This window comes from Pan troglodytes, chromosome 5 (assembly GCF_028858775.2).
Source record: "Pan troglodytes isolate AG18354 chromosome 5, NHGRI_mPanTro3-v2.0_pri, whole genome shotgun sequence".
Taxonomy (NCBI): domain Eukaryota; kingdom Metazoa; phylum Chordata; class Mammalia; order Primates; family Hominidae; genus Pan; species Pan troglodytes.
Window position 1 is genome coordinate 146898385 of NC_072403.2, and position 24777 is coordinate 146923161.

The 24777-nt window shown below is 37.6% G+C and overlaps 1 protein-coding gene across 7 annotated transcripts in view; it reads right to left on the reverse strand.

Annotated features, from left to right (window-relative positions):
* Nucleotides 1-23165, reverse strand: part of HBS1L (HBS1 like translational GTPase) — a 90357-nt gene extending 67192 nt beyond the window's left edge. Inside the window, exons 1-5 of one of the 7 annotated variants that reach the window (XM_009452045.5) lie at nucleotides 22892-23158; nucleotides 18848-18913; nucleotides 10290-10415; nucleotides 7863-8057; nucleotides 458-6322 (exon numbers count right to left, since the gene is read on the reverse strand). In XM_009452045.5, coding sequence (XP_009450320.4) covers nucleotides 4854-6322; nucleotides 7863-8057; nucleotides 10290-10415; nucleotides 18848-18913; nucleotides 22892-22934 — 1899 coding nt within the window. In that variant the 5' untranslated portion in view covers nucleotides 22935-23158 and the 3' untranslated portion in view covers nucleotides 458-4853. The other 6 variants (XR_010157775.1, XM_001170393.5, XM_054686923.2 and 3 more) reach the window with 6 other exon arrangements.
* Between the last annotated feature and the right edge of the window lie 1612 nt (nucleotides 23166-24777).

Sequence of the window (24777 nt, forward strand, 5' to 3'; positions counted from 1 at the left end):
CCTCCCCTTTGACGTAAGAATCATATCTTTGTTCATCTTGGGTTATATCCTGCAACTAAACTGCTTTCCTTCACTCATCCAATATAAATTAGGCATGTCAATGTCGGAAATAAATACGCATTTTATCAGTTTTGTTTTTTCTTTTTTTTTTTTGAGATGGGGTCTCACCACACTGCCCAGGCTGAACCTGAACTCCTGGACTCAAGTGGTAATCCCCCTGCCTCAGCCTCCCAAACAGCTCAGACTACAGGTACATGCCACCATACCCAGCTTATCATTTCCTTTGCCTTGCACTGTCATCTCTGCAATTACATCACCAATATTCATCACAACCTATACTTAAAGAGTGTTTCTATGTGAGTCCTAAAAAGTAAAAGAATATATAAAATTTTACCCCATGGAAGGCAAGAATTCTAAATGCTAAATACCTTAAAATAAAATTTTCACAACCAGGTAGTTTGTTTTTTAATTTGTTTATAGAAATAAAACAGTACTTTCAGCATAAATGAGTAAAAGACCATTCAGAAATATCAAGTTTATATAGAAAATCCTAATGGATAGATTGTATGTTTTTACATTTGATTTAGGAAAATCTCAGAATTTTAATTTCTTTCAATGTAGCTTTTACAAAATATATTTTCAAAACGTGACAAATTTTCTACAATCTAAAAATTAAAACTGTATAACTGCATAAGCTGAGCTTTATGTCATTATAAATATATAGGTAAAGGAAAACTAGTATAGAAATTCATATTAATCCCTCCCTGTCTAGTCCACATTTATATATAATCTGTTTATATATAAAACAATTTCTAAACTATTATAAAACTGACTTTATAACCAAATATATACCTGCATGAACACAAAAAACATGTTGATACACAGTACTTTCTCAACATACAATGTATACTTGTTTATTTGCAATGGTCCACATACAGATTCAGGGTCAATTTAAAAAGGTAAATAATCATATGAGAACTCATTATTCTTCTCTATAACCGTATTTTATCTTCAGTGGTTCCTTTTACTTACAAAAAATGAGCACCTTATTAGTTTTATCCCTGGTATGACAATTAGTTACGTGACCTCCCACTGAGTACTAAAAACTAAATATAAAACACTGACTATAGTTATTAATACATATGAGAAGAAAAAGAGTAAAAGACAAGTTTAAGAAAGACAGATTCAAAGCTAAAAGGAGAAAAAGAGGTTAAAATGCCAGTTTAGTAACTAGGAAAAAGGAAAAGTTTAAAAAGGAAAAGTTTTAAAAAGTGCTCTGTACAGAAATGAAACCCTGGTTCTTGGCAATTTATTGCAAGAAGAATCATATCCAAAAGAGCCACCTAAAGACTTTAGAATGCAAAAGGACAAAACATCCATCCATGAACAACATCAGATCTTTTAAGAAACCAAAAAGAGTGAAGAGCAAAAATTGTTTATAATGTATTTTATATCATTTAGAATATAATTACAATATTATTTCTATTCCTAAAGTAAATTATTAATGCCCTTGATAATAATGCAAATAAAAACAGCTTTGCATCTTAAAATTTACAGCTGAACTGGAAAATAAAGTCAACTAAAACACGTAGCATACCTGAGCTACTAAGACAGCAATCAATAAACAGCAGCTGGTACAGAATATACACTTAGTGCCAACAATCATCACAAGGAGTGTATTCATGAATAAGCAGACACTTGGCTTTTTACCAAGGATCGATGGCCAAGGGTGGAAGGTGGAAAGGTCTGCTCAGTTCCACCTTCGCAGTCTCAAAGAGACTGTGACACTCCCTTAGTCAACAGGGCAAGTACTTGTCATGTACATGCCTGACAGACCAGCAGCCAAGCCAAGGAAAATAGGAAGCCTGGAAACCTATTTAAGATATTGTTGCCTTCTCTTACCACCCTATAATATCTAATTTTTTCCCCACCAAAAGAATCTCATACCTAGTAGTTACAACCCTAATCAGCCAACAAATGGAGACCTAGTTCACCCTAGAAGGTCTACTATATGGTTTTAAAAGTATTGCACTTCCACTTGAAAATTACTTTGTTATAAAAGAAGGTAACACAATAGTGCTGCTATTCAACTACAGTGTAGATTACATAAGTATTTGGGGATTCATGTGCAATGTGGACCACTTGTGCAGCACTTAACCTATCAGTAATTATCATCAGTTACAAACTCTTATAATTCAATTAATTCACTCCTAAGTTGGAGACTGCTAATATATACATCTAGTTCAGTCATATACTAATTCAAAGTTACTAAAATGTTTGATCAAGATTCAAGACTAGAAAAACAATCTCAACCACTGGGATAACTCAAATTTTAAAATCATTCACAAAATATAGCTTGTGATTTAAATGATGTCCTAAGCATTAGTATTATGGTGCACTGATACATTCAATTAAAAACAAAAACCTGAAGACAACACAAGAAATCAAGAAGTGTTTGGTTTAAAAAAAAAAAAAGACATAATGCCATCTTAACTTTTCCCATCAAAATACTGAATATAAAAACATGACACAGATTAAAATTTTAGAATGTCATTCTGAAAATAAACAGAAACAAAAGTAATACAAAAAATTATCAAATGCACAGTAAAGTGAGAAAAAATATTTACTGGGAAAAGACCAGCCTTTTTATTTTCATTAAAAAAAATATTTGGCCAGGCGTGGTGGCTCACGCTTGTAATCCCAGCACTTTGGGAGGCCGAGGTGGGCGGATCATCTGAGGTCAGGAGTTTGAGACCAGCCTGGCCAACGTGGTGAAACCCCGTCTGTACTAAAAATACAAAAATTAGCCAGGTGTGGTGACACGCACCTGTAATCCCAGCTACTCGGGGGGCTGACACAGGAGAATCGCTTGAACCCGAGAGGCGGAGGTTGCGGTGAGCTGAGATCATGCCACTGCACTCCAGCCTGGGGAACAGAGTGAGACTCTGTCTCAAAAAAACTAATAAAATAACATTTTAGATACTACTGTATTATATTTTTCCAAGGAATACTAATAATATCTCCATCATTTTACACAAAGGGCCATTAATTCCTAAGTAGCATTTTTCCTTGGTATTCCTGATTTCTAGAAATTATTCATTCAAGTTGGTCAGATGTTATTCTTGGCATTGATAACTCATTCTACTGATTTCTCCCTTTAAGGCAATGGTTCTCAAACAGAAATACACATTTTGGGGAATAATTTTGAAAATACACATTCCCAAATGCCATTCCACAGAGACTGCTTCAGCATATATGGAGTGAAGCCACAGGATCTGTGTTCTGAAGTAATTCCTCCAGTGATTCTGATTGCTAGTTGAGAACCACTGCTTTAAGGGATGAATTACATAATTATTCTACTGATTAGAAAAGCTTCTATTGATCCTCCATTGCTGAAACTTTGTCACTGTGGGGCACACAACTGTCAGTGGCAAAAAGGAAAACTCCACATTCCATTACTTACTGTAAAGAACAAGTTAGGCCGGGCATGGTGGCTCACACCTATAATCCCTGCACTTTGGGAGGCCTAGGCAGTGGATCACAAGGTCAAGAGATCAAGACTATCCTGGCCAACATGGTGAAACCCCGTCTCTACTAAAAATACAAAAATCAGCTGGGTGTGGTGACATGCACCTGTAGTCCCAGCTACTCAGGAGGCTGAGTCAGGAGAATCACTGGAACCCGGGAGGCGGAGGCTGCAGTGAGCGTCACTGCACTCCAGCCTGGCGACAGAGAGAGACTCCATCTTAAAAAAAATAATAAGAACAGGCCGGGTGCAGTGGCTCACGCCTGTAATCTCAGCACTTTGGGAGGCCAAGGCGGGCGGATCATGAGGTCAGGAGATTGAGACCATCCTGGCCAACACGGTGAAACCCCATCTCTACTAAAAAAAATACAAAAAAGAAAAAAATTAGCCGGGTGTGGTGGTGGGCACCAGTAGTCCCAGCTACTCTGGAGGCTGAGGCAGGAGAATGGCGTGAACCTGGGAGGCGGAGCTTGCAGTGAGCAGAGATCGCGCCACTGCACTCCAGCCTGGGCAACAGAGCGAGACTCTGTCTCAAAAAAAAAAAAAAAGAAAAAAAAGCAGCAGCAGCAGCAGCAGAAGCTAAAGAGATCTGGTAAAATTCTCCATTCAAAGAACATGCAACCATACTTGAAAACACTTTTTATATATTTATTTTAAAGTGTATACTTAGGACAAATGGTTTTTAAAAATGTATAAAAATAATTCACATATTAATCCAACTTCTATATTTACATGGTCCCTTAAAAGATTTTCATTTTATTATTATCAAAAATGTATTTCAACAATCTCCACAGTACTCTCAAAAGTCAGGAATTTTAAGATTTTCTAATAGAAAAATTTTAGTATTTACAGAAAAATAATGAAACTAGGAATTATATCATATTTTAAAATATAACGTCTCAGTTATGCTGTGCCACATAAGAATAATCTTCACACTAAACTATAATAATCCCAAGTGCTGGCATTTTCGTTTAAGAACAAAGCACAAAAATATTTCATAGAAAAAAATATTTCATTATAAAAAACATAGAAAGTTGAATGCTTCAAACAAAAATATCTGAGGTCTGATTTCACAACATCAAGTTTCCATATCCACTTTGTAAACATATACTCAGTATAGGTTACCAACTTAAATAAAGCCAGTTATCACTGAAAGAAGACATAGTTAAAAAAAAAATCAGTGCAAAAATACGTATCAACTAATCAACTGACCTACGACAATTTTCATAAAAATCAGAATTTGAATCCCATAATATAAAGTGATCCTCTGAAGACTTTAATTAAAAATAAAAAGCTCTACAACAGCAATCAAGTTTTCCTTTTGTTACTATTCTCTAGTAAATGCTTTTTTTTGATTAGCTTTTACAATGTCATCAGGTGATGCTGATTTGAAGTCAAATGGTGTTATCGCTACAAGTGGACTTATTTCTTTGTCCTTTACATCTTGAACTTGTCTACTATAAAGAAAAGTCTTATAGAGGTCAAGGGTGCGTCGCTTGCAGCTTTTCAGTGGGTAACGAAGACACAGTGTTGAGGCAAAAGCTGAAGGTCTAGCAGCAAGGGCCTTGGTCCAAGAGAGAGAAAAAGGTGGTTTCCTAGTCAGAGAGCCTTTGTTGTTTTTCTTATTATCCTTAGCAAAATTGGAATTCTTCCCTAGCTTTGAACTTAGAACTTTAGTTCGTGATGATGGAGCAATGGATGGGTCTACTATAGGCTTTGGAACAAAATCTGGGTTTTTTATAAGGACACTAAGATCAATATTTGAATCTATTCCAGGAGACCTCACTTCAGATAAACTGACCTCAAAGGACTCTTTCTTAATCTGAGAGTTGTCTACATCAATTGTTTCTGCAATCAATTCAGAAAGTGACAAATTCTCAAGGTCTCTTGTGGGAGAAGCTTTATGAAATGCCAATGATGACAGAGATCCTGTTAATTCTGATATTCCGGGTGAAGACTGACAGCGATTTGCTAATTGTGACAGGGGAAAGGATCCCAAACTTAGATCTGTGAAACTGGCAGATGACTGGTTACAAAGGTCAGATAAAGTAAAGCACTGGCTTATATTGTTTTCTTTGTGTTCCTGAAACAGTTCAGTTAGGGATGGACTTTCACACTGAGAAAACTGCAAATTATCATTTTTAAAAGTGTGATTCTTGGCACTTTGTTCAACTAAAGAAACATTTCCAACTTCAGTTTCTTTACTAGCATTTAAATTATCAACAGTCATATTTTCCAACGAGCTAGTTAAGTACAAAGGATTATTTGAACTTCCTAAACTGTCCTGTACTGGAATGTTTTGAAAATCAGACAGTGAATTATTTTGAATATATAAAGAATTATTCAGTGTTGTGCCCTTTATGATTATGGTCTTTAAATCTGGTATTTCTTTGAATGCAGAATCATCTTTGGAAATGCATTCAGACGCATGAGGTCTCAACAAATCGGCATCTAGGTTCTTTGAAAGCAGACTTTCCAGACTGTCTGTAGATGATAATCTGACTGATGGCTGACTTTCACAGGAATCTCTTGACATATCATGAATTAGGTTAGCTAGTGAAAGTTCTTTTGTTAACTTACATGATTCTAGTTTCTTTTCACTTTTACGTGTGTCAAGTTTCTTTTTTCTATGGAGTAAACAGTGAGTTGGAACTGAAGAATTATGAGATAATCCGTATTTTCCTACTGAGCTAGCAAAATCAAAGGGTTTGCTACTATAATCCAAATGATTTGCTGACTGAGGATAAGAACTTTGAACATTATCAGCTGAAACTTCAGAAGAAGAAAATAAGACTCCTTACCTTACAAGAGCCATTAATTTTCAGATGAATAGGTTGATATACGCAGAAGACAGTCACAGCAACCAAAAGGAAACATGAAATGAGGCATTTAATTACTAAATGCTTCTTTTGATTATGACATGAATAAAGTGATACTTGATCATTACTTAACATGAATACTCTAAAAAACAATAAGGGAGTATTACCTTCCTTTACCAATTTAAAGTAACCTTTATACTCTGTTCACTGATACATACAATGTAAGTCAGTCAATGTTCTAATTTTCACGAATTTAAAAATGTGAGGTCTTAACCATAATTAAATTATAGTCAGGATTGTCTCAAATTCAAAAACTTCTTTAAAAAAACAAAAAAAACTAGGTTCCTTTTATTCTGTATTTTAATGTATTAGAAACAAATAAGCAAACAACCCCTGGTAATTCCTACCACAATCTGGGATACACTATCAATACAAGATGACATATTACAGACTCATTCCCATCACAGCCAGTTACAAGTGCCCATCTGTGTGCCCAGCATCCCTGGAAAACACACTCTTATTTCATGGTAACAGGCTGTACACGGCTTTGTTGTAGAAAAAATTTAGCCCAGAGGTTACAACAAACACTGACATAGTAAACAAATCGCCATACTCAAACTGAGAGATAGCATGCCAATTAATATAATGCTACCACCTCAGTTCCCCTCTTATGTCCACTGAATTCCAAATTTAACCCCAAATTTTACAAATTTAAAATTAAATCTCTGGCTATAAAATGCAAAGTAGTATAATTATGATACTTATACCTAATTATTTTTAAATAAAACAAAATTATACATAATAAAAGCATAAAGGGATTTTTTTAACATTAATTAGCTGGCTGTCAATTTCCTTTTCCTATCTCATCAGAGTTTAAAAAAATAACAATTAAAAAGTTCTATAAGCTACTAACAAGAAGAAAAAGATGTCTTATCTAATTTTATTTCCACTATGTTGTTATAAAATCAAGTAGTGAGGCCAGGTACAGTGGCTCACGCCTGCAATCCAAGAACTTTGGGAGGCCAAGGTAGGCAGATCACTTGAGGCCAGGAGTTCAAGAACAGCCTGACCAACATGGTGAAACCCCATCTCTACTAAAAATACAAAGAAAAAAAAAAGCCAGGCATGGTGGCACACACCTGTAATCCCAGTTACTTGGGAGGCTGAGGAAGGACAATCACTTGAACCCAGGAGGTGGAGGCTGCTGTGAGCAAAATCATGCCACTGCACTCCAGCCTGGGTGACAGAGTGAGACTCTGTCTCAAAAAACAAACAAAAAAACAAACAAAAACAATCAAGCAGTAAAATAACCACAAAAACAGGCTACAACAGAAGAAACACAGTCATCATCCTAAAAATCCCAACTAGATCAACTAATAATCAAAAGTTAACAATAACATGCAAGATTTTAATAGCTCAAGCAAATTAAATATTTTCTTAAAAGCTCAAGCAAACGAAAGCCTCTCTTTAGGCATTAACTATGTAAAACAAGTGAAAAAGAACAAGTAAAGGCATACCTTTTGCTATCTTTCCTGTAGATACTGTTGCCTCATTCTTGTCCTTCAAACTCTGCACTCTATCTTGTTCCAGAACCCCTGACAAAGCCTTCTGCACATCAAACTTGTTCTTCAGAACTGCTTCAATTAATATTTCATCTGGCACAGCATCTCCAAGTACCTCTCTCATGTGATCAAGGCATGAATAAAGACGAGCTAGAAAAGACAACAATGGTCAAAAGCTATACTAAATGGTGCAATGAAAGAACTTTTAATCTTCAAAACTGATTTTAAAATTTACAGCTGTACTAGAATATTCAACTCTCCCTTCTCTTTGGCAAAAATTATCTCTAATGATCGTATTTTTATCTACAATATACCTATCTTCCCTTATCCAAGGAACGATTTCGTTAATTTAAAAATCACTATAATAAAATGTCTCCTGAATAATAGTGACTAACGTTTCAAAAAAGTGTACATTGCACAGTATACACTAATATCTATTTTCAGTCACCAGTGATGATGGTATCTGCAATGATCATTTTTTGCATGTACAGAAAGGAAGGGGTGAGTGTGGAACTATTTCTAATTTGTTAGTGAATCCAGTTATTCACGAAGTATATTTCTTATATTTCTCCAGCTGCTACCTTAAGTTTCCTTTTTGGCTAACTTCAGTTCTTCCCAGCTAACTAAAATAATCCTTAATGACTCTTTAAAAAACGGCAAGATAACATAATATAAAAATGCTATAAAAATAAGAAAGTCCAGGAGATTAAGGGGAGGATAGGCATTCTTTTTTTTTTTTTTTTTTTTTTTGAGACAGAGTCTCACTCTGTTGCCCAGGCTGGAATGCAGTGGCGTGATCTCAGCTCACTGCAACCTCCATCTCCCTGATTCAAGCAATTCTCCCACCTCAGCCTCCTGAGTAGCTGGGATTATGGACGCCCGCCACCATGCCCGGCTGATTTTTCTATTTTTAGTAGAGATGGGTTTCACCATGTTGTCCAGGCTGGCCTCAAATTCCTGACCTCAGGTTTCCACCTGCCTCGGCCTGCCAAAGTGCTGGGATTACAAGCGTGAGCCACCGTGCCCAGCCGGCATTCACTTTTAAAAGAACAAAATTTAAGTCTGGAATTATCTAAGCTGTTTATGAATTTTAATTTTCTGATGACATTAGTATTAAAAGTAATTATTAATAATACTTATTAATGATTTAAAATCCATAAGAGCAGAGAGGCTTTGTATCCCTAGAACCCTTTGTATCTCTAGTACCAGGTAACTAGGGGCCAATGAATAAAAATGAATGATATATTCCCTTATATTTTTGTATAGCACTTGACAATTTTCACAATACTTTTATGTATATTTCTTTTGTAATCCTCATAATAAGTCTATGAGCTAGATATATCAAGCAAATTCTAACTTAATAAAGATAAGATTGAAAATCATGGCACTACTAAGTTAGCAATAATCAAAATAGAATAGAGGTTTTCAAACTCCCTATTCCACAAAACCATTTCACAGAATGCAATTTATATTTAATTGTACATGCTCATATGCTGAACAAGTAATCTACTGGCAATACCCTTTCTTTAAAAAAAAAAAGTATTTGATACTTCTTTCATTGGCCCATTAATTATTAAAAATACATTCCTGAAATATTTGGGCAATTCTGCTTTGCTTCAATCTAAGATTAACTTTTAAAGGCCAATAAGCTATGGGATAATATTATCTCTTTGATAAATACATCAATTATTGAAACTGTAACAAAATACTTAGTATAGCTAGCTAGCATCAGGGCCTCCTCTTTTTTATTTATTTATTTATACTTATTTATTTATTTATACTTATAAAAGAAGAAAGCTAAAATATAAATATCTTCATTAAAATGTTTAAGAGAGTTGAAAATATGCAAAAACTCAGAACCGATGTCATTACCAAGTTCTATCTTGAAACTTAATTCACACAGATGTAAATCTTGAAACTTAATTCACACAGATGTAAATCCTGAGGACACTTATACAGTGTCACTTTAGACTTCAACTGGTTTCTTCTGAAACCTCTTGAACTTAACATCTTTGTAAGTAAAGGAGTTTATGTATTCTAATCATAAGCTCCATATACAGCTTATGAAACAATTAAATCATCTGAAAAAGTTCTTCTTAACGAATCACTAGAGTTTCTCTCCCATGGAAAAAAATTTTAAATGGGATAGTTCAATTAAAATTTCAGTTACTAAACAATAGCCATACAATTTTTCAATCATACAGTTAAATACACTCCTCACAAAACATACTTAATAAAACATAAACTGTCCTTGAATATGAAAGATATGTTTACATCATTACTGTTCATAGTCACTGTTATAAACACAATAAAACTGATAAATTCTGGTGTATTTGGTCATTAATCACTTTCAGATAACAGATACACTACTTTTTGCTATACCTTGATCAAATCCACTGAGCTGATGGTTCGAAACAGAATTGGAAGATTCTTTCAGATCTTCATAATCATATTCTTCCACAGGCTCAACGGAAGGTTTGTCACGCCGTGAATAAATAAACTGAGCAGCTAGAATATAAAATGATCAAAGAATGCTATGGTATAGCCATTTCCTATTAACTTTTTTTTACAAAAGTTAAAGTAAAAATTAAAAATTCTAATCAATCACCTATAGTTACCCATATTTCATAAGGGATGAAAACAAAAACAATATCATATCAAAACATATACCTAAAATCCTACTCGAAGGTGCTTACAACTTATTATTCTCTTATAATCTTCTTCCTTCTTTCCCCCAATCTCTGAAACCATTCCACTCAGCCTACTTTCTCCCTGGTTTCCCAAATCTACCTTTCCTAATATCTCTTCTTTGTATACTATTCTGTGTTCCCTGAAATTTTCTCTTCAATACAAATATTTCAAACCAAATATCAAACTTCTAATTTACATAATTAAGAAAACACAAGGTGGCCAAGCGCGGTGGCTCACCCCTGCAATCCCAGCACTTTGGGAGGCCAAGGCGGGTAGATCACCTGAGGTCAGGAGTTTGAGACCAGCCTGGCAAATACAGTGAAACCCCATCTCTACTAAAAATATAAAAATTAGCTGGGCGTGGCAGTGGGCACCTGTAATCCCAGCTACTCAGGAGGCTGAGGCAGGGGAACCGTTTGAACCCAGGAGGCGGAGGTTGCGGTGAGCCGAGATCACGCCATTGCACTCCAGCCTGGGTGACAAGAACAAAACTCCATCTCAAAAAAAAAACAGAAAATAAAACACAAGAAGTGCTAATTTTGCCTGAATCTAAGAGTTCACGGAAAATACAGACTTTAATCTTTAAACAACTCATGCTTTCAATCACACACTTTCAATTATACAGGGACACTGTAAACTAGTGTCATATACCTAACTTTAACTTTCAGACATCTGTGCTACTCTGCAATACTGCCAAACATCATCACTCAATATATAACTGGGTATTCCTATGTATCTCATTAAGGAAAGGAAAGGCAGATTATCTAAATGCCAATACATGCCTGAGTATCATAAATGAAATACAAGTGAGCAAAGGAGAAAATCACAGGCATATCCACAGTACTAATGCTTCCAGCTCTACTGGATGGCCACTGAACTGAATCCTGGACACTGTGTTCAATTGTAAAGGAACAAAATTAAAGAATATGTTAAGAAGGACAGAAATATAGATATAATATTCAAAAGGCAAGGTATTATTAGAGGTATTATCTAGCTTTCTATAAGAGCACAAAACATGTTAAGTTCATTGACTTGTATATAGATTATCAGGAAGATATTATTTATTAAAGGGAAGCTACATTCAAAATTTATAGATATACAATCACATTGAGGGGTAGAGAAAAAGACATCAAAATGCATAGATAATGCATAGAACATAAAGCTGCAGTGTATGTGTAACACCTATACTCGGAAGGTTAAAGCATAACCACTCTCTATTCATTGTAAAAGTCAACGGCCTTACAAATTAGAAGGGAGGGCAAAGAAGAAAAACGTAATGACTTATTTTAAAAGCCAAATGAGTAATACCAGACAACAAGCACTGCGGAAGCACAGAAGTAACCAATAAAGACTGGAGCATTATAATAAAGGAGGTAGGAATATAGGGAAAATTGAAGAGGTGGAAGAGATCCTGAACAAGGAGAAAAGAATAAGAGAAATATTAATAAAGAGCAGTTGAGAGAATTCAATCCGTTCTACTATAATGCATGTTTCCTTAAAACAAATTAGCTCATGTCAATGGGCTATGAAAGTGTAACATTGAGGATGTTATGAAATTTTGTTTATGAAATTTTTCTCCCAAAACTTCAAAGTTTTGCATCACTGCATAATAACAACACATATAAAGTCCGATAACACCAACCACAGAGAAATATTATGCTGTAAGATAATTGTATTGTAATGCCACGTAGCTCCACATTCTTCCCCTTGGCTCAGTTTGGACATGTGCCCTGTTTGGAGAGCCCTTACTGCTTGGCTCTCCAAGGTCTGTGAGCATTGTGCCTTTACAATATTATCCTTTAGTTTCAACCCTTTCTTACATCTCCTATCAAGCTTTCACCTTTTTTAAAAGTGTAAAATCCTATATTTACTGGAGTACTTATTAAGAAATTAATGTATCTTTTCAAATGTGCAAGCATTTTTATTAAGATAATTATTTCTGTTTCCACTCTATAGGTGGAATGGTTTGTCCTGATCTTATTTTTTCCCATAAGTTGTTAATTTTAGTATATAATTCCGAAGACCACAAAGTTTTTTAAGAATGCACGTTATGTTGTGTACGTATGTATGTGTAGGGATATATATATCCCTATTTTCCCCCTCTTGTGCAAGTAGATAACAACACTGGTATAAGGTCAGCATGGCTAAATAGCAGAAGAGACATCCTATTTCATAAATTCTCTAAGAGGACAACTTTTTTCACATTACAAATCTCAGAATTAGAGATGTGTCTTTCAATCAAATGACATCTTAGCATTACATAATACTTAGACTGATAGCCTTTTGTTTTAAAGTGGTCCTTAAAATAATGATACACCTTACAATTCATGGCATTTTAGATTTAATAAAATGTGGTATAAATGATGCCCTTTGGTCCCTGGTGCTTTCCTGGCTTTAATAAACTGTATTCAGTTTCATCTAAAAGTAACAAACATCCTTCCCCCAACTTCTCCTCCTACCCATGAACTAGGAGGGAGAAACCTAAGACAAATTAAAAAACTAAGTGAGGCATGAAATCAGATGTTTCCCTCAACAAGTTTCAGTCAGGAAATACTGACAGGGAAGAGGAAGTTTTCAATGCACGGGCTTCTCCTCTGCCTGCCAGGAGATATTTTTTCTGCAGTGGGGTTGAGGGTGGTCCTATACGACCACACACACCCAACACATAACTCCAACTCAAAAACCCATACTGTGGCCACTATTTTGGAAGTAGTAATGGTTGGATTTGCAAAGGGTGGGTGGGGGGAAGAGTAAGAAAACTCCCCCAGGAGAAGTATTGGGTCGGTGCAAAAGTAACCGCAGGTCTTTCCATTACTTTCAAAGGGTGGGTGGGTGAGGTGGGGAGCAGTCCAAACCTCTGAAGTTGTACTGAGAGCCCCAAAAGCAACAAATACAACAAATAAAGGAGTGAGAGAAAGTAATGACGAGAAAATGGTAAATACAAAATGCTATTCTCTAAAATTTTAAATCACAAACTTTGAGGGAAGTGCCTTCTGAAAAAACGGACACCTATAATTTTTAAAATTTAAGGCATTTTGACAAACATAAAAGTGCAAAGAATTCAAAACCTAACACCTGAAACTTCCTACAATGGTTTCCTAAACATCTTAAAATAAAAATCACATGAGGCATTCATTAAGGCATTCAGGCTTCTTCCCCTGGAGATTATGACTCAGTGGTGCTGGAATGAAGCAGGAAATTTGTATTCTTAAGAATTATTCCGGCCAGGCACAGTGGCTCATGCCTGTAATCCCAGCACTTTGGGAGGTCCAGGCAGGTGGATCACCTGAGGTCAGGAGTTCAAGACCAGCCTGGCCAACATGGCAAAACCCCATCTCTACTAAAAATACAAAATTAGCTAGGCGTGGTGGCGGGCGCCTGCAATCCCAGCTACTTGAGAGGCTGAGGCGCGAGAACTGCTTGAACCTGGGAGCCAAGTGGAGGTTGAGGTGAGCCGAGATCGTGCCACTGCACTCCAGCCTAGGCTACAGAATGAGACTCTGTCTCAAAAAAAAAAAAAATTATTCCCAGCAGATTCATATCACAAGGTAAGATTAAGAAACACTGGTGACCTACAAGTCTCCCCTTTATTCTGGCCCACCTATACGCCACTTTGTGGACCATGATCAGTTATCTGCACAAAATACTAGCTCCCTTACTCAAAAAATTCCAATAAGTTGACACTAAAAACACAAAATTAGAAACTGTCTTTCACAATTTCATTCCTATTTTCTTTCCTAGCCCTCTTTCCTCCTGCCACTTGCATTAATCCCGGTAGTCTGATGAAACAAGCCTCACTCAGAGGCCATTGCTTAAGCAACGTTGTTTCCTCTAGCTGGGATGCCATTCTTACTCCCAAATTTCCTAGCTTCAATCCCACCTCCTTCTAGAAGCCTTCCCAGACTCCTTCAGTCAGGGTTATTTTCTTTACCCACAATACTGTTGTAGCAAGTTATTTGAACAAGACTTTAAACAAGCTTCCTTATACCAAACTAATTTATAAATGTATTAGAATAGTGTTTTTCTTACAAAAAAAAAGAATATACAATAAAGGTGTGAAATTAGAATGGAGCAAACAAAGATTACTTCTAATCATATTAGCTGAAACAAAATACATCACCATTCAAATAAAGTTTTATATGCAAACTCCTTTTGCTACCCCCTACTCTTTGACATAGGTTCAATACTCAGTATCAATCTTTCTAAAAGAAAGAAAAGTTAACATTTAAAAATCACCATCCTAGGCTGGGCATGGTGGCTCACACCTATAATCCTGGCACTTTGGGAGGCCGACACAGGAGGATCACTGGAGCTCAGGAATTTGAGACAAGCCTGGGCAGCATAGTGAGACCAGGAAAATTGAGCTTAATAGAATTCAAAAAAATATACACGTGCTGATGAATTTTAGAAAGAAATTCCAATTAATTGATAAAGTCTTTCAATTATCAGACTTCATTACACCATGAATACAATCAGCTTTTCAATGACATTAGCTGCTTAAGAATAGAAAATATTCTTCTAAAACCATTCATTTTTTATTGAAAATTACTTGGAAAATATACCACTATAGAGGAAAGTAAGTTTCTTATCTGATGTTACTGCTATTTTTAAAATGTTTTGAAAAATTTAAAAATCCAAAGTCGTATGCTTTTGTTAAAAATCAGTTTGTCACAGAAGAAATCAAAAACATTTAACTATCTCCTGCTTTGATAAGATCAGTTGGCTTCTTGGTGTGTTCGAAAAGTAACTCTCAGAGTCAGACTGTCCTGAATACAAACCACAGGTAAGAGCCACATCAAAAGCTATGAGAGACACATGGATAAACTCCGTCTCTGTCCTCAAGAAAGCTAGGCCATAAATGCAAATCTCAGAGAAACACCCTTTGAAGGTCTGACTTTGTACTATTACCTTATTATTCAAGATAACATAACATTTATCCAGAGAAGCCTAGATAAATGACTGTGTTAACCTGCAATATTAAGGTGTCTTTCAGTAATCCCCCCTCTGAAAGATTCCACGCTTATACAAAGCCATATTCAACTAACTTCCAAGTCCTGCAGACCTCAACTCCTGTAAATTTTCTCTTGAATGTATTTCCAAATCCAATGCTACCAACTCCTGCCCTAAACAAATGGTTCTCAATGCATACCACGAGCATACCCCAGTGGGCTTGTTAAAACATCTGCTATGCCTCACTCCTAGTTTCTGACTCTTGGGTGGAGTCCCCAACATTGCATTTCTAACAAACTCTCAAGTGATGCTGATGGTTCACTTTGAGAACACTGTCCTAAAATAGCCTCATCTCCTCTAGATAAATACATATAACAGTCTCCTAACGAGTCTACTTACATCCACCCATATACCACCTTTAATCCATTATCTATGTATTAGAGATTTTTTAACTCAAATCTAATATAACCATATCATCTTCTCAGTTCTATATGCCATGCTCTCTAATGTGCTTAGAATGTGAGTGATGAGGATAGCACTACCAGACATCACTTTGTCACCTCTAATATTTAAGTTACCTAGTCAACTGTGATGCTGAATTATAGGAGCCCCAAAGGGCAAATGCCTAGGAGGTTCCTAGAAAAATGTGAAATTGTTTTATTCCTAAGTCACTACAAAATGTCTTCTCTTTTGAACCCCTGAATAAGGAGCTATAAAGGAATGCTGCTTATTAAGCCACCTCTCAGCTTCTAACCTACCATCCTTTACTCAGCTTTGTGATGCTGGATTGAAGTCACTGCAAAGCACATTTCTTCTTTGATATCTGGCTCCCTTTTAGGATCATCCAATAAGGAGATATGAAAGGGACACTGGAAAGCCAGAGAAGGCAGGCACATGCTCCTTTCCTTTTGCTTCTTGTTCCAGTATCACCCCAGCAATACTCACTTCACCTTCCAGAAGCAGTTTCTTCCAATAACTGCAATTAATATCCGTTTTCAGTTTTTCCAAAACTCCCAGAACCAGCTTCAATTTGCCTCTTCACTCCCCAGACAACACGACCAGCCAGTAGGTTGGAATCCCCTCTTTAAAAGGCGGAATCCCCTCTTTAAAAGGCTGAATCCCAGCTCTAAGATTCAGGGACCTTCTGAGGCACCAGCATCAGCCATGCAGTGCCTCCCTGCCCAGAGGTCTGAGTCCTGGCCCCACAGTCCCTCTTGTGAACTTCAGAGGCAAAGCAGCAAAGAACCCTCTCCTCAAGGTCTAAGTCACAGCTGCAAGGAGCCTCCACCAGCTTCTAAAAGGTGGTTTCAACCTTGCCTTTTGTTCCCCTAAGAACTAGGGACAGTAAAGTGCTTCCTGAACTTACTACCTTCTTGATATCCTGGTTGCACTTTTTGCATTATTTGTTCTATAATACCTCATTAACAACTTTTTATGTTAAATGTTCTCTGATAAAATAACTGGTGCAATTTTTATCTCCTAACAGAATATGGACTGATAACAGTGAAACATTAAAAGATGAGAGGAAAAGCCACGATTAAGCTAAATGAGAAAAGTACTTGACCAGAAGAGCAGGCCTGTACATAAGGAGCTAGATGCATTTCAGAATAACCAGTTAACAGGAAAAGGATGACAGAGTAGATATGATAAAGACAACTTCTAGCATATCTATGCCTTTACAAAGAAAAAGAAATTATAAAAGTCAGAAGGGGCATATTTGGTCTGCAGAGGCTAAAAATAGGATGAAAGCAGGTACAGTTTATAAGACAGCCCAGCGGACTAGAGGGTAATTAAGACAAGGAGGATGTATTAGTCCATTCAGGCTGCTATAACAAAATGCCATAAACTAGGTAGCTTATAAACAGAAATTTCTGACAGTTCAGAGGCTAGGAAGTCCAAGATCAAGGCAGTCTGTGTGTGGTGAACACCCGCTTTCTGGCTCACAGACAGCACCTACTTGCTGTGTCCTAACATGACAGAAGGGCAAGAGTTCTCCTTGGGACCTCTTTCACTAGGGCATTAATCCCATTCATGAGGGCTCTACCCTCATGGCCTAATCACCTCCCCTCCCAAGGGCCCCACCTCCTAATACCATCACCTTGGGGTTAGAATTTCAACATGTGAATCTGGGGGAAACAAACATTCAGACCATGGCAGAAGGCTCTGAAAGAAATGTTAATTATATCAAACCTTTAAACTTGTGAAAAATGAGTTTTATAAATTATATTTATGCTATACCCAACCACAGGTAAATATACTATTATACACTCTTTTTATACCATATTAAATTTTTTTTTCCATTTTTTGAGATGGAGTTTAGCTTTTGTTGCCCAGGCTGCAGTATAATGGTGCGATCTCAGCTCACTGCAACCTCTGCCTCCCAGGTTCAAGCAATTCTCCTGCCTCAGCCTCCTGAGTAGCTGGGATTACAGGCACTCGCCACCATGCCTGGCTACTTTTTGTATTTTTAGTAGAGACAGGATTTCACCATGTTGGCCAGGCTGGTCTCAAACTCCTGACCTCAGGTGATCCACCTGCCTCGGCCTCCCAGAGTGCCGGGATTACAGGCGTGAGCCATCGTACCTGGCCTACACCATACTAAAATTTAGCAGGGCATTTTAACCTGTGTAGATAGTAGGCTGAAATTTGGAGACAAATGTAGTGTTAGGGAAATAAGTGACAGGAGGATCAGGATTAATGACTCAGCCTTTGCTGGGAAGAATATATGAATGTTCTCCTTATATGGTGGCAGAGAAGAAATCTTTGGGCTGATAATCTAGAAGATGCAGCTCTGATGTGGAATCATACAGAAATATGAATGCCAAATTCCTCTGTGGCTCCAAAAGAAGTCTGAACTACATGTATTGGTTTATTTACCAAACTGTTCAACAGATAAACTAAAGTACTGTATAAAGGAAAGTCTAGGCATAACACCTCCAAGTTTCTAATACTCAAAAGATCCTTGAGGATATAATGGCTGCCTGCCTCCAGAGGCTTCAGAATTTCATTATTGACTAAATTACCATTTTAGTATATTTAGATTAACTGCATGATGCAAAGTATGGTGGAAAAGAAGCCACAGTCTTTTTCACATTATTTAAAACTAAATAATAGAATCACAAATTTAAATTCTACTCACAGGAAAAGAAATTATTTTATATGCCTTTAATAATTAACATATAATTAACTTTTTAAATGTTATATATTACAGTCTCACAGAACACTCCAGTCCTTGAACGACTAACATTTACGTTTTTAAACACCAAATCTAAGGAATCAAATTATTTTTAAAAATTCACCTGTTGACGGCGAAATACAATAATCATCCTCTACAGACTGGCCGTAGAGATCATCATCTTCAAAATCTAAAATAAAGACAAAAGAGATAAATTCATTTACAAGTTCTTTTTATATTCTTAGTTACTAGTGAGGAAGCATCTGAATCCTCTCCAAAATAAACTGTTTATCAAAATTTAAGGATCCTAGAATGTCTATTTTCAAAAAAACTCTAAGAATTTCACCCACCAAATAGGTTATTTACTAACTCTATATTTATAAAGACATACACAGTTCTTCAGTTGTTAAATTAATTGGGTTTACCCAGGTCCCAAGTTTTCACCTCATAGGATCAAATACAATAATCCTATAAAAAATATACTTGAGGCCAGGCACGGTGGCTTACGCCTGTAATCCCAGCACTTTGGGAGGCCGAGGTAGGTGGATCATGAGGTCAGGAGTTTGAGACCCGCCTGACCAATATGGTGAAACCCCGTCTCTACTAAAAATACAAAAATTAGCTAGACATGGTGGCGCGCACCTGTAATCCCAGCTACTCTGGAGGCTGAGGCAGGAGAATCACTTGAACCCAGGAGGCAAGGCTGCAGTGAGCCAAGACCGCACCACTGCACTCAGCCTGGGCGACAGAGCAAGACTCCGTCTCAAAAAGAAAAAAAAATACTTAGTCTCTCCAGTGTTGACAAAAATCTGAAATAAACCATTTTTTTCACCATGTGCCCTCTAAAACCAAAGCACTTCTCTTCCACAGAACATGGGGGTATACAATAGATCATGAAAGTAGTATTTCTTTATGGAGAGCTAGGTAACATCTATACAAACCAACTTACCCTAAACTCCCTATGCCCACCTGCTGATGGCTAACTGCCCTTTTTTTCTGCTTCCTGGGATATGCTCTTTGCCTAGATTTTCCGAGGCCATTTCTTTCTGCTAGTTAAGGTTCCAGCTCAAATGTCTCCTCTTTGCACAAGTCTTCCCTGACCACTCTGGATAAAGCAGTAAGCCCCTCTGCTACTGTTACCCTCCAGCACACTTACCCAATTTACAGAGCGCTACGCCTGTTCACTACATGAGACTATCAGCTTCTTCAGGGCAAGACTTGGTTTAGCCAACTACCTGGCACATATGGGGCACTAGATTAATATTTGTTTTATTATAAATTAATGAATCAAACTAATTACAACTAAAAACCCACAAAGAACATAAATATATTTACATAAATTTCATTTGACAAACACTAACACCATGCCAGGGAGTAGTTGAGACAACTGTGGTATAACAGTGAACACATTTCCAGTTATCACTGCACCTAAAATCTGACAAGGAATACACACAAGATAATGGGCAATTACAAAACCATGTGACAGGTGCCTGATGTGAGAAACACAGAGCAATTTGGGAACACACACATGAATGACAAAACTAGAACGGGGAGTGGGGCAGCTAGGGAAAGATCCCCATTAATATAATATCCAAACCAATTCCAAAGGATAGAGTTAGCTAGTTTCTGAGGGTATTCATGCAGCAGGAACAGCATGCTCAAAGGCTGAGACCAAATGCTTACAGCAAAGAAAAATTAGATAAATGCTACTATTGGGCAAAAACGTATATGATTAAATAAATTATTAGATCACAATCCCAAGTTAATAAAAATTTATTTGCAAATAAACAAGGGGCCATTCACAAACAAAGTATTTTTAGATATTGAAGACAACAATAGGCCAGGCATCGTGGCTCACACCTGTAATTCCAGTACTTTGGGAAGCCGAGGAGGGAGGATCTCGCTTGGACAACACAGCCAGATGCTGTCTCTACTAAAATAAAAAATTAACCGGGCATGGGGGCACATGCCTGTAGACCTAGCTACTCGGGAGGCTGAGGCACGAGGATTGCTTGAGCCCAGGAGTTGGAGGTTACAGAGAGCTATGATCATGCCACTGCACTCACACTCTAGCTTGGCCAACCAACAAAGTGCGATCCTGTCTCTTAAAAAAAAAAAAAACAAAAAACTCTTTTTTGCTAGGTCAGTTTGTCAATGCTGAAGTTGACCCTAAAGTGCCACAACATATAAAGATGAAGAGAATTCTTTCCTGCAATCTTCATAGTTTGTTTCCTCAATCAACAAAATTATGAAATATTTACCACATGTAAAGAACATTGTGCCAGCTACTTAAAGTATGGATTTTGCCTTCCTGAGACTTTTAAATCAGTGACTGAGGCAGTCATGTAAAGTATTACATAAATTACAGAGAAAAACAAAGTGGGAGTTAAGTAGCGGAACCAGTAGGTTTTAGAACACAAACTCTCTCTAATGAGGTTATATTTCTTAACAGAATCTTTAAATTATTATTCTGAGAATTCAAGAGAAAGCCTAACTGGGAAGAAGAGAAATAAACTGGACCTTAATGAGTACAACTTTTATAAACAAGAAAAGGGGATGAACCTCCTTAATGTTACAGGAACAGCTTGGTTATGATGTCACCAATTGTTTCAAAGAAGCATGACAACATGACAACCTAACCTCAAGAAGCCAAGGTGCTCCCTGAGGCCAAACACCTCTCCTCCATGAAGCATCCCTTAACATAGAAATCCTGCTTAAATTCCCCCCAATCCATTCTGAATTAAGTGTTCTCATCTGTGTATCCCTCCCATAGCGTTTTCTCAGTACCTTTTGTAGCATTTTTCATACTCTAATAATCTGTAACTCGTATAATCTTCTCCTTTTAGACCACCCTCAAATATCTTACTTTCAGTCCTCAAAGCTTAGAACAGTACTCTAAGCACTAACTTAATGGTGGTTGAGGAAATGATAAACAACTATTAAAGAAATGAATGAATAATAAATAGGCCTATTCATGTACTTTATATTTGCAAAAATCTCTCTCAGTCTAAAGTCATTTCTTAGGTGACAATGGTCCACATGCAATACCATCCACTGCAATATTTATTTAAAAGGGCCTCCATTCTAAAGTAACCACCAGAAAATTCACATGTTCTAGACGGACTGAGGTCACAGGTTCCAAATGGAGAACAGGGTGTTAGCTGCCCTCACTCTAGTTAAAGCATACTGATGTTCTATAATAACCTACTGGGGTGCCAATGACAATCACCAACATATTAAGCACTACATGTTCTGCACTTCGCAAAGCATAGTTCTTTATTCTTCTCCTGCATTAGTTCATTTTTGTTTATATTTTTAGTTTATGTGATGCTTGGTGATGCCTATAGTTATCTACTGCATGAAGAGGGATGTGGTCCTCCTAAAAATAATTCTAACTCCTGTTAACTCCTACAGAACATTCATACAGACATTTTTATTTCATTTTTTAATATCAAAAAGTCCTTTCCTATACACTCTTTCCTCTAGTACTGCCGTTTATTTACATTTCAAAATACATTTATATCAAGCATTACCAGCCAAGAACTAAGTATAAACTTCAAGATCCATCTGATCGACTCATTCTTTGGGCCTTTTTAACATGTGTCTTTTCTACTGTCTCCTAAGTTTCCACTTTGAAATTCGTTGAAAAATAAATCAGCGCAAACTGATTCTGCACTAGGTATGTATGGACATACACAAAAGGTTTACCATGTAAATCTAACACAGGTACACGTCCGTTGAATGTATTAAGTCAATCTGTGTTTTACAAATAAGCAACGTTTCATGGACATTTCTCAAAGGGGATCTGGGAGAGAGGAGCTAGAAGCAGGCACGTTAGTGCCCAACATGGGAGGAAACAATGGAAGAGGTGATAATGCTTACGTGCCTAAATATCACCGGATCTCAACCTCACCAATATCCTACCCATATGACGCTATGCAGCACCTCCCCCTCCCCAAATAAAATCAACCCCAGAGGGCAGAAATCATGACTTAAAAACGACGGCATTCGAAAGCACTAGAAGGCCTGTTATATTCCCCAACTGGGGCTCTCCCAATCCCGACAGCGCAACACTGACGAGAAACTCACAGATTGAAGTGGATGCCAACGGGCTAGGATCCCAGCTGTAGCCGGGAAAAGAACGTCCCGGCATGACCCTGCCACCTACCTTCATCGTAGTTATAGCCTCGAACATTCCGATGCCGGGCCATGACGGCGGAGAGGGCGTTTGCCACAGCCCCTTAACTCCTTCCAAAACACTCCGCTTAGATACTGATAAGGCGCCAACTGCAGCCTGGAGAACCCCTATGCGCCATCTTGGCTTCCCGCAGGCCTCTGCGCCGAGCGCCTGCGCAAGCGCGACGTCTTATCTGTGCACCGCGCGACGGCAATGCCTCAGGGTCACTGGCCGCCTCCCTGAGGGCGCATGCGCACTGCTGCGCATGGCGGGACGAGGGGAGGGAGCGTTTGGGAGTGGCCCCACCCAAAGGTTGGGCGACGGAGGGGGATGGGGAAATCCGCCGCCTAGAATTGACTGGTTTGGACTAAATGTTGCAAGCGGGGAACCTTGAGCTACCTACGCCAGCGTTCTGGATTATTTTCCAAATTTGGTTTCTGATAATCTGAGAAAGCTATGCGCTCAGTAAGAGCAGGGACCTTGTTTTATCAAACTTTGATCTTTCATTAAGCACACAGTGGGCATTCAACAAACTTGTGTAAACTTGGAATCAGATTTAGCCCAGGCCGGTGCGGTGGCTCCTGCCTGTAATCCCAGCACTTTGGGAAGCCTAGGAGGGCGGATCGCTTGAACTCAGGTGTTCGAGACCAGCCTGAGCAACATAGCGAGGCTCCGTCTCTACAAAAAATACAAACACTAGCCAGCCCTGTGGTGCAGACCTGTAGTCCCAGCTACTGAAGAGGCTGAGGTGGGAGGATCCCCTGAGCCCGGGCGGTCGAGGCTGCAGTGAGCTGAGATCGGGCCTCTCCATTCCAGCCTGGGCGACAAAGTGAGTGAGACCTTATCTCAAAAAAGAAAAAAAAAAAAAAGAGTCCAAGCTTTAGAGAAGGAAATAAGGCTATTTTTAAACGGGTATATATTATTAAATTGAGACCCTGGCTATATTAGGTCACCCTGCATTCATATAATTTACGACTTCATGTATTCACTCCGTTCGGCATTACTATCCCTAGTAAACAGCGATTTGCCCTTAGCTATGTAAACGATTTTAGCTATATAGACGATATTTATCAGCATCATAAAGAAGGATTCACTGAACATTCATTGAAGACATAATTGTGTGTAACATTGCGAGTATTAAATATAGCTTTTTAGACATAGCACTGGCCTTAGGTGGTAATGCTGAATGTTGTTGATGCATGAATCTATAACCTGCTATTAAATGTCCTCATTTCTCAGAACATAAAGTTAATAATGCTATATAAGAAACCAACCTCATTATACTGAACCACTTCAGTTTTAGCTTGTGTTTTTGAAATGATGATACTTCACATCAAAGGCAAATGTTGAGTTCTAGAGATAATTAAAAGCTTCCTCAGCTTTTTGCTATGCACAATAGAAAGAAATAAGAGTAATCCAAATTTAGTTTATATTTGTAAGTGGCTTGGAACGTAATTTATTCATGCATTTGAATGTGTTTGACTACAAAAATAGTTGTTTAATGTGGCTCCAAAATAAAAGTTTACAGAAAAATAGAGATAGTTGCTAATGTTACATGGCTTAAGTGTTTTTATTATTTTACACCCTTAGGTAATTTTTATTTTGCAGCCTGTTTCTTTGTAAAAAGGAGATAGAGACACTAACTCGCGAGCTGTGAATAATTTATCCATATAAGAGGATTTATCACAGATCATAGTAGGTGCTTAAAAATATTGTGTTATTGGCCGGGCGCGGTGGCTGACTCCTGTGATCCCAACACTTTGGGAGGCTGAAGCAGGCGGATCATGAGGTCAAGAGATCAAGACCATTCTGGCCAACATGGTGAAACTCCCTGTCTACTAAAAATACAAAAATTAGCTAGGCGTGGTGGCGCGTGC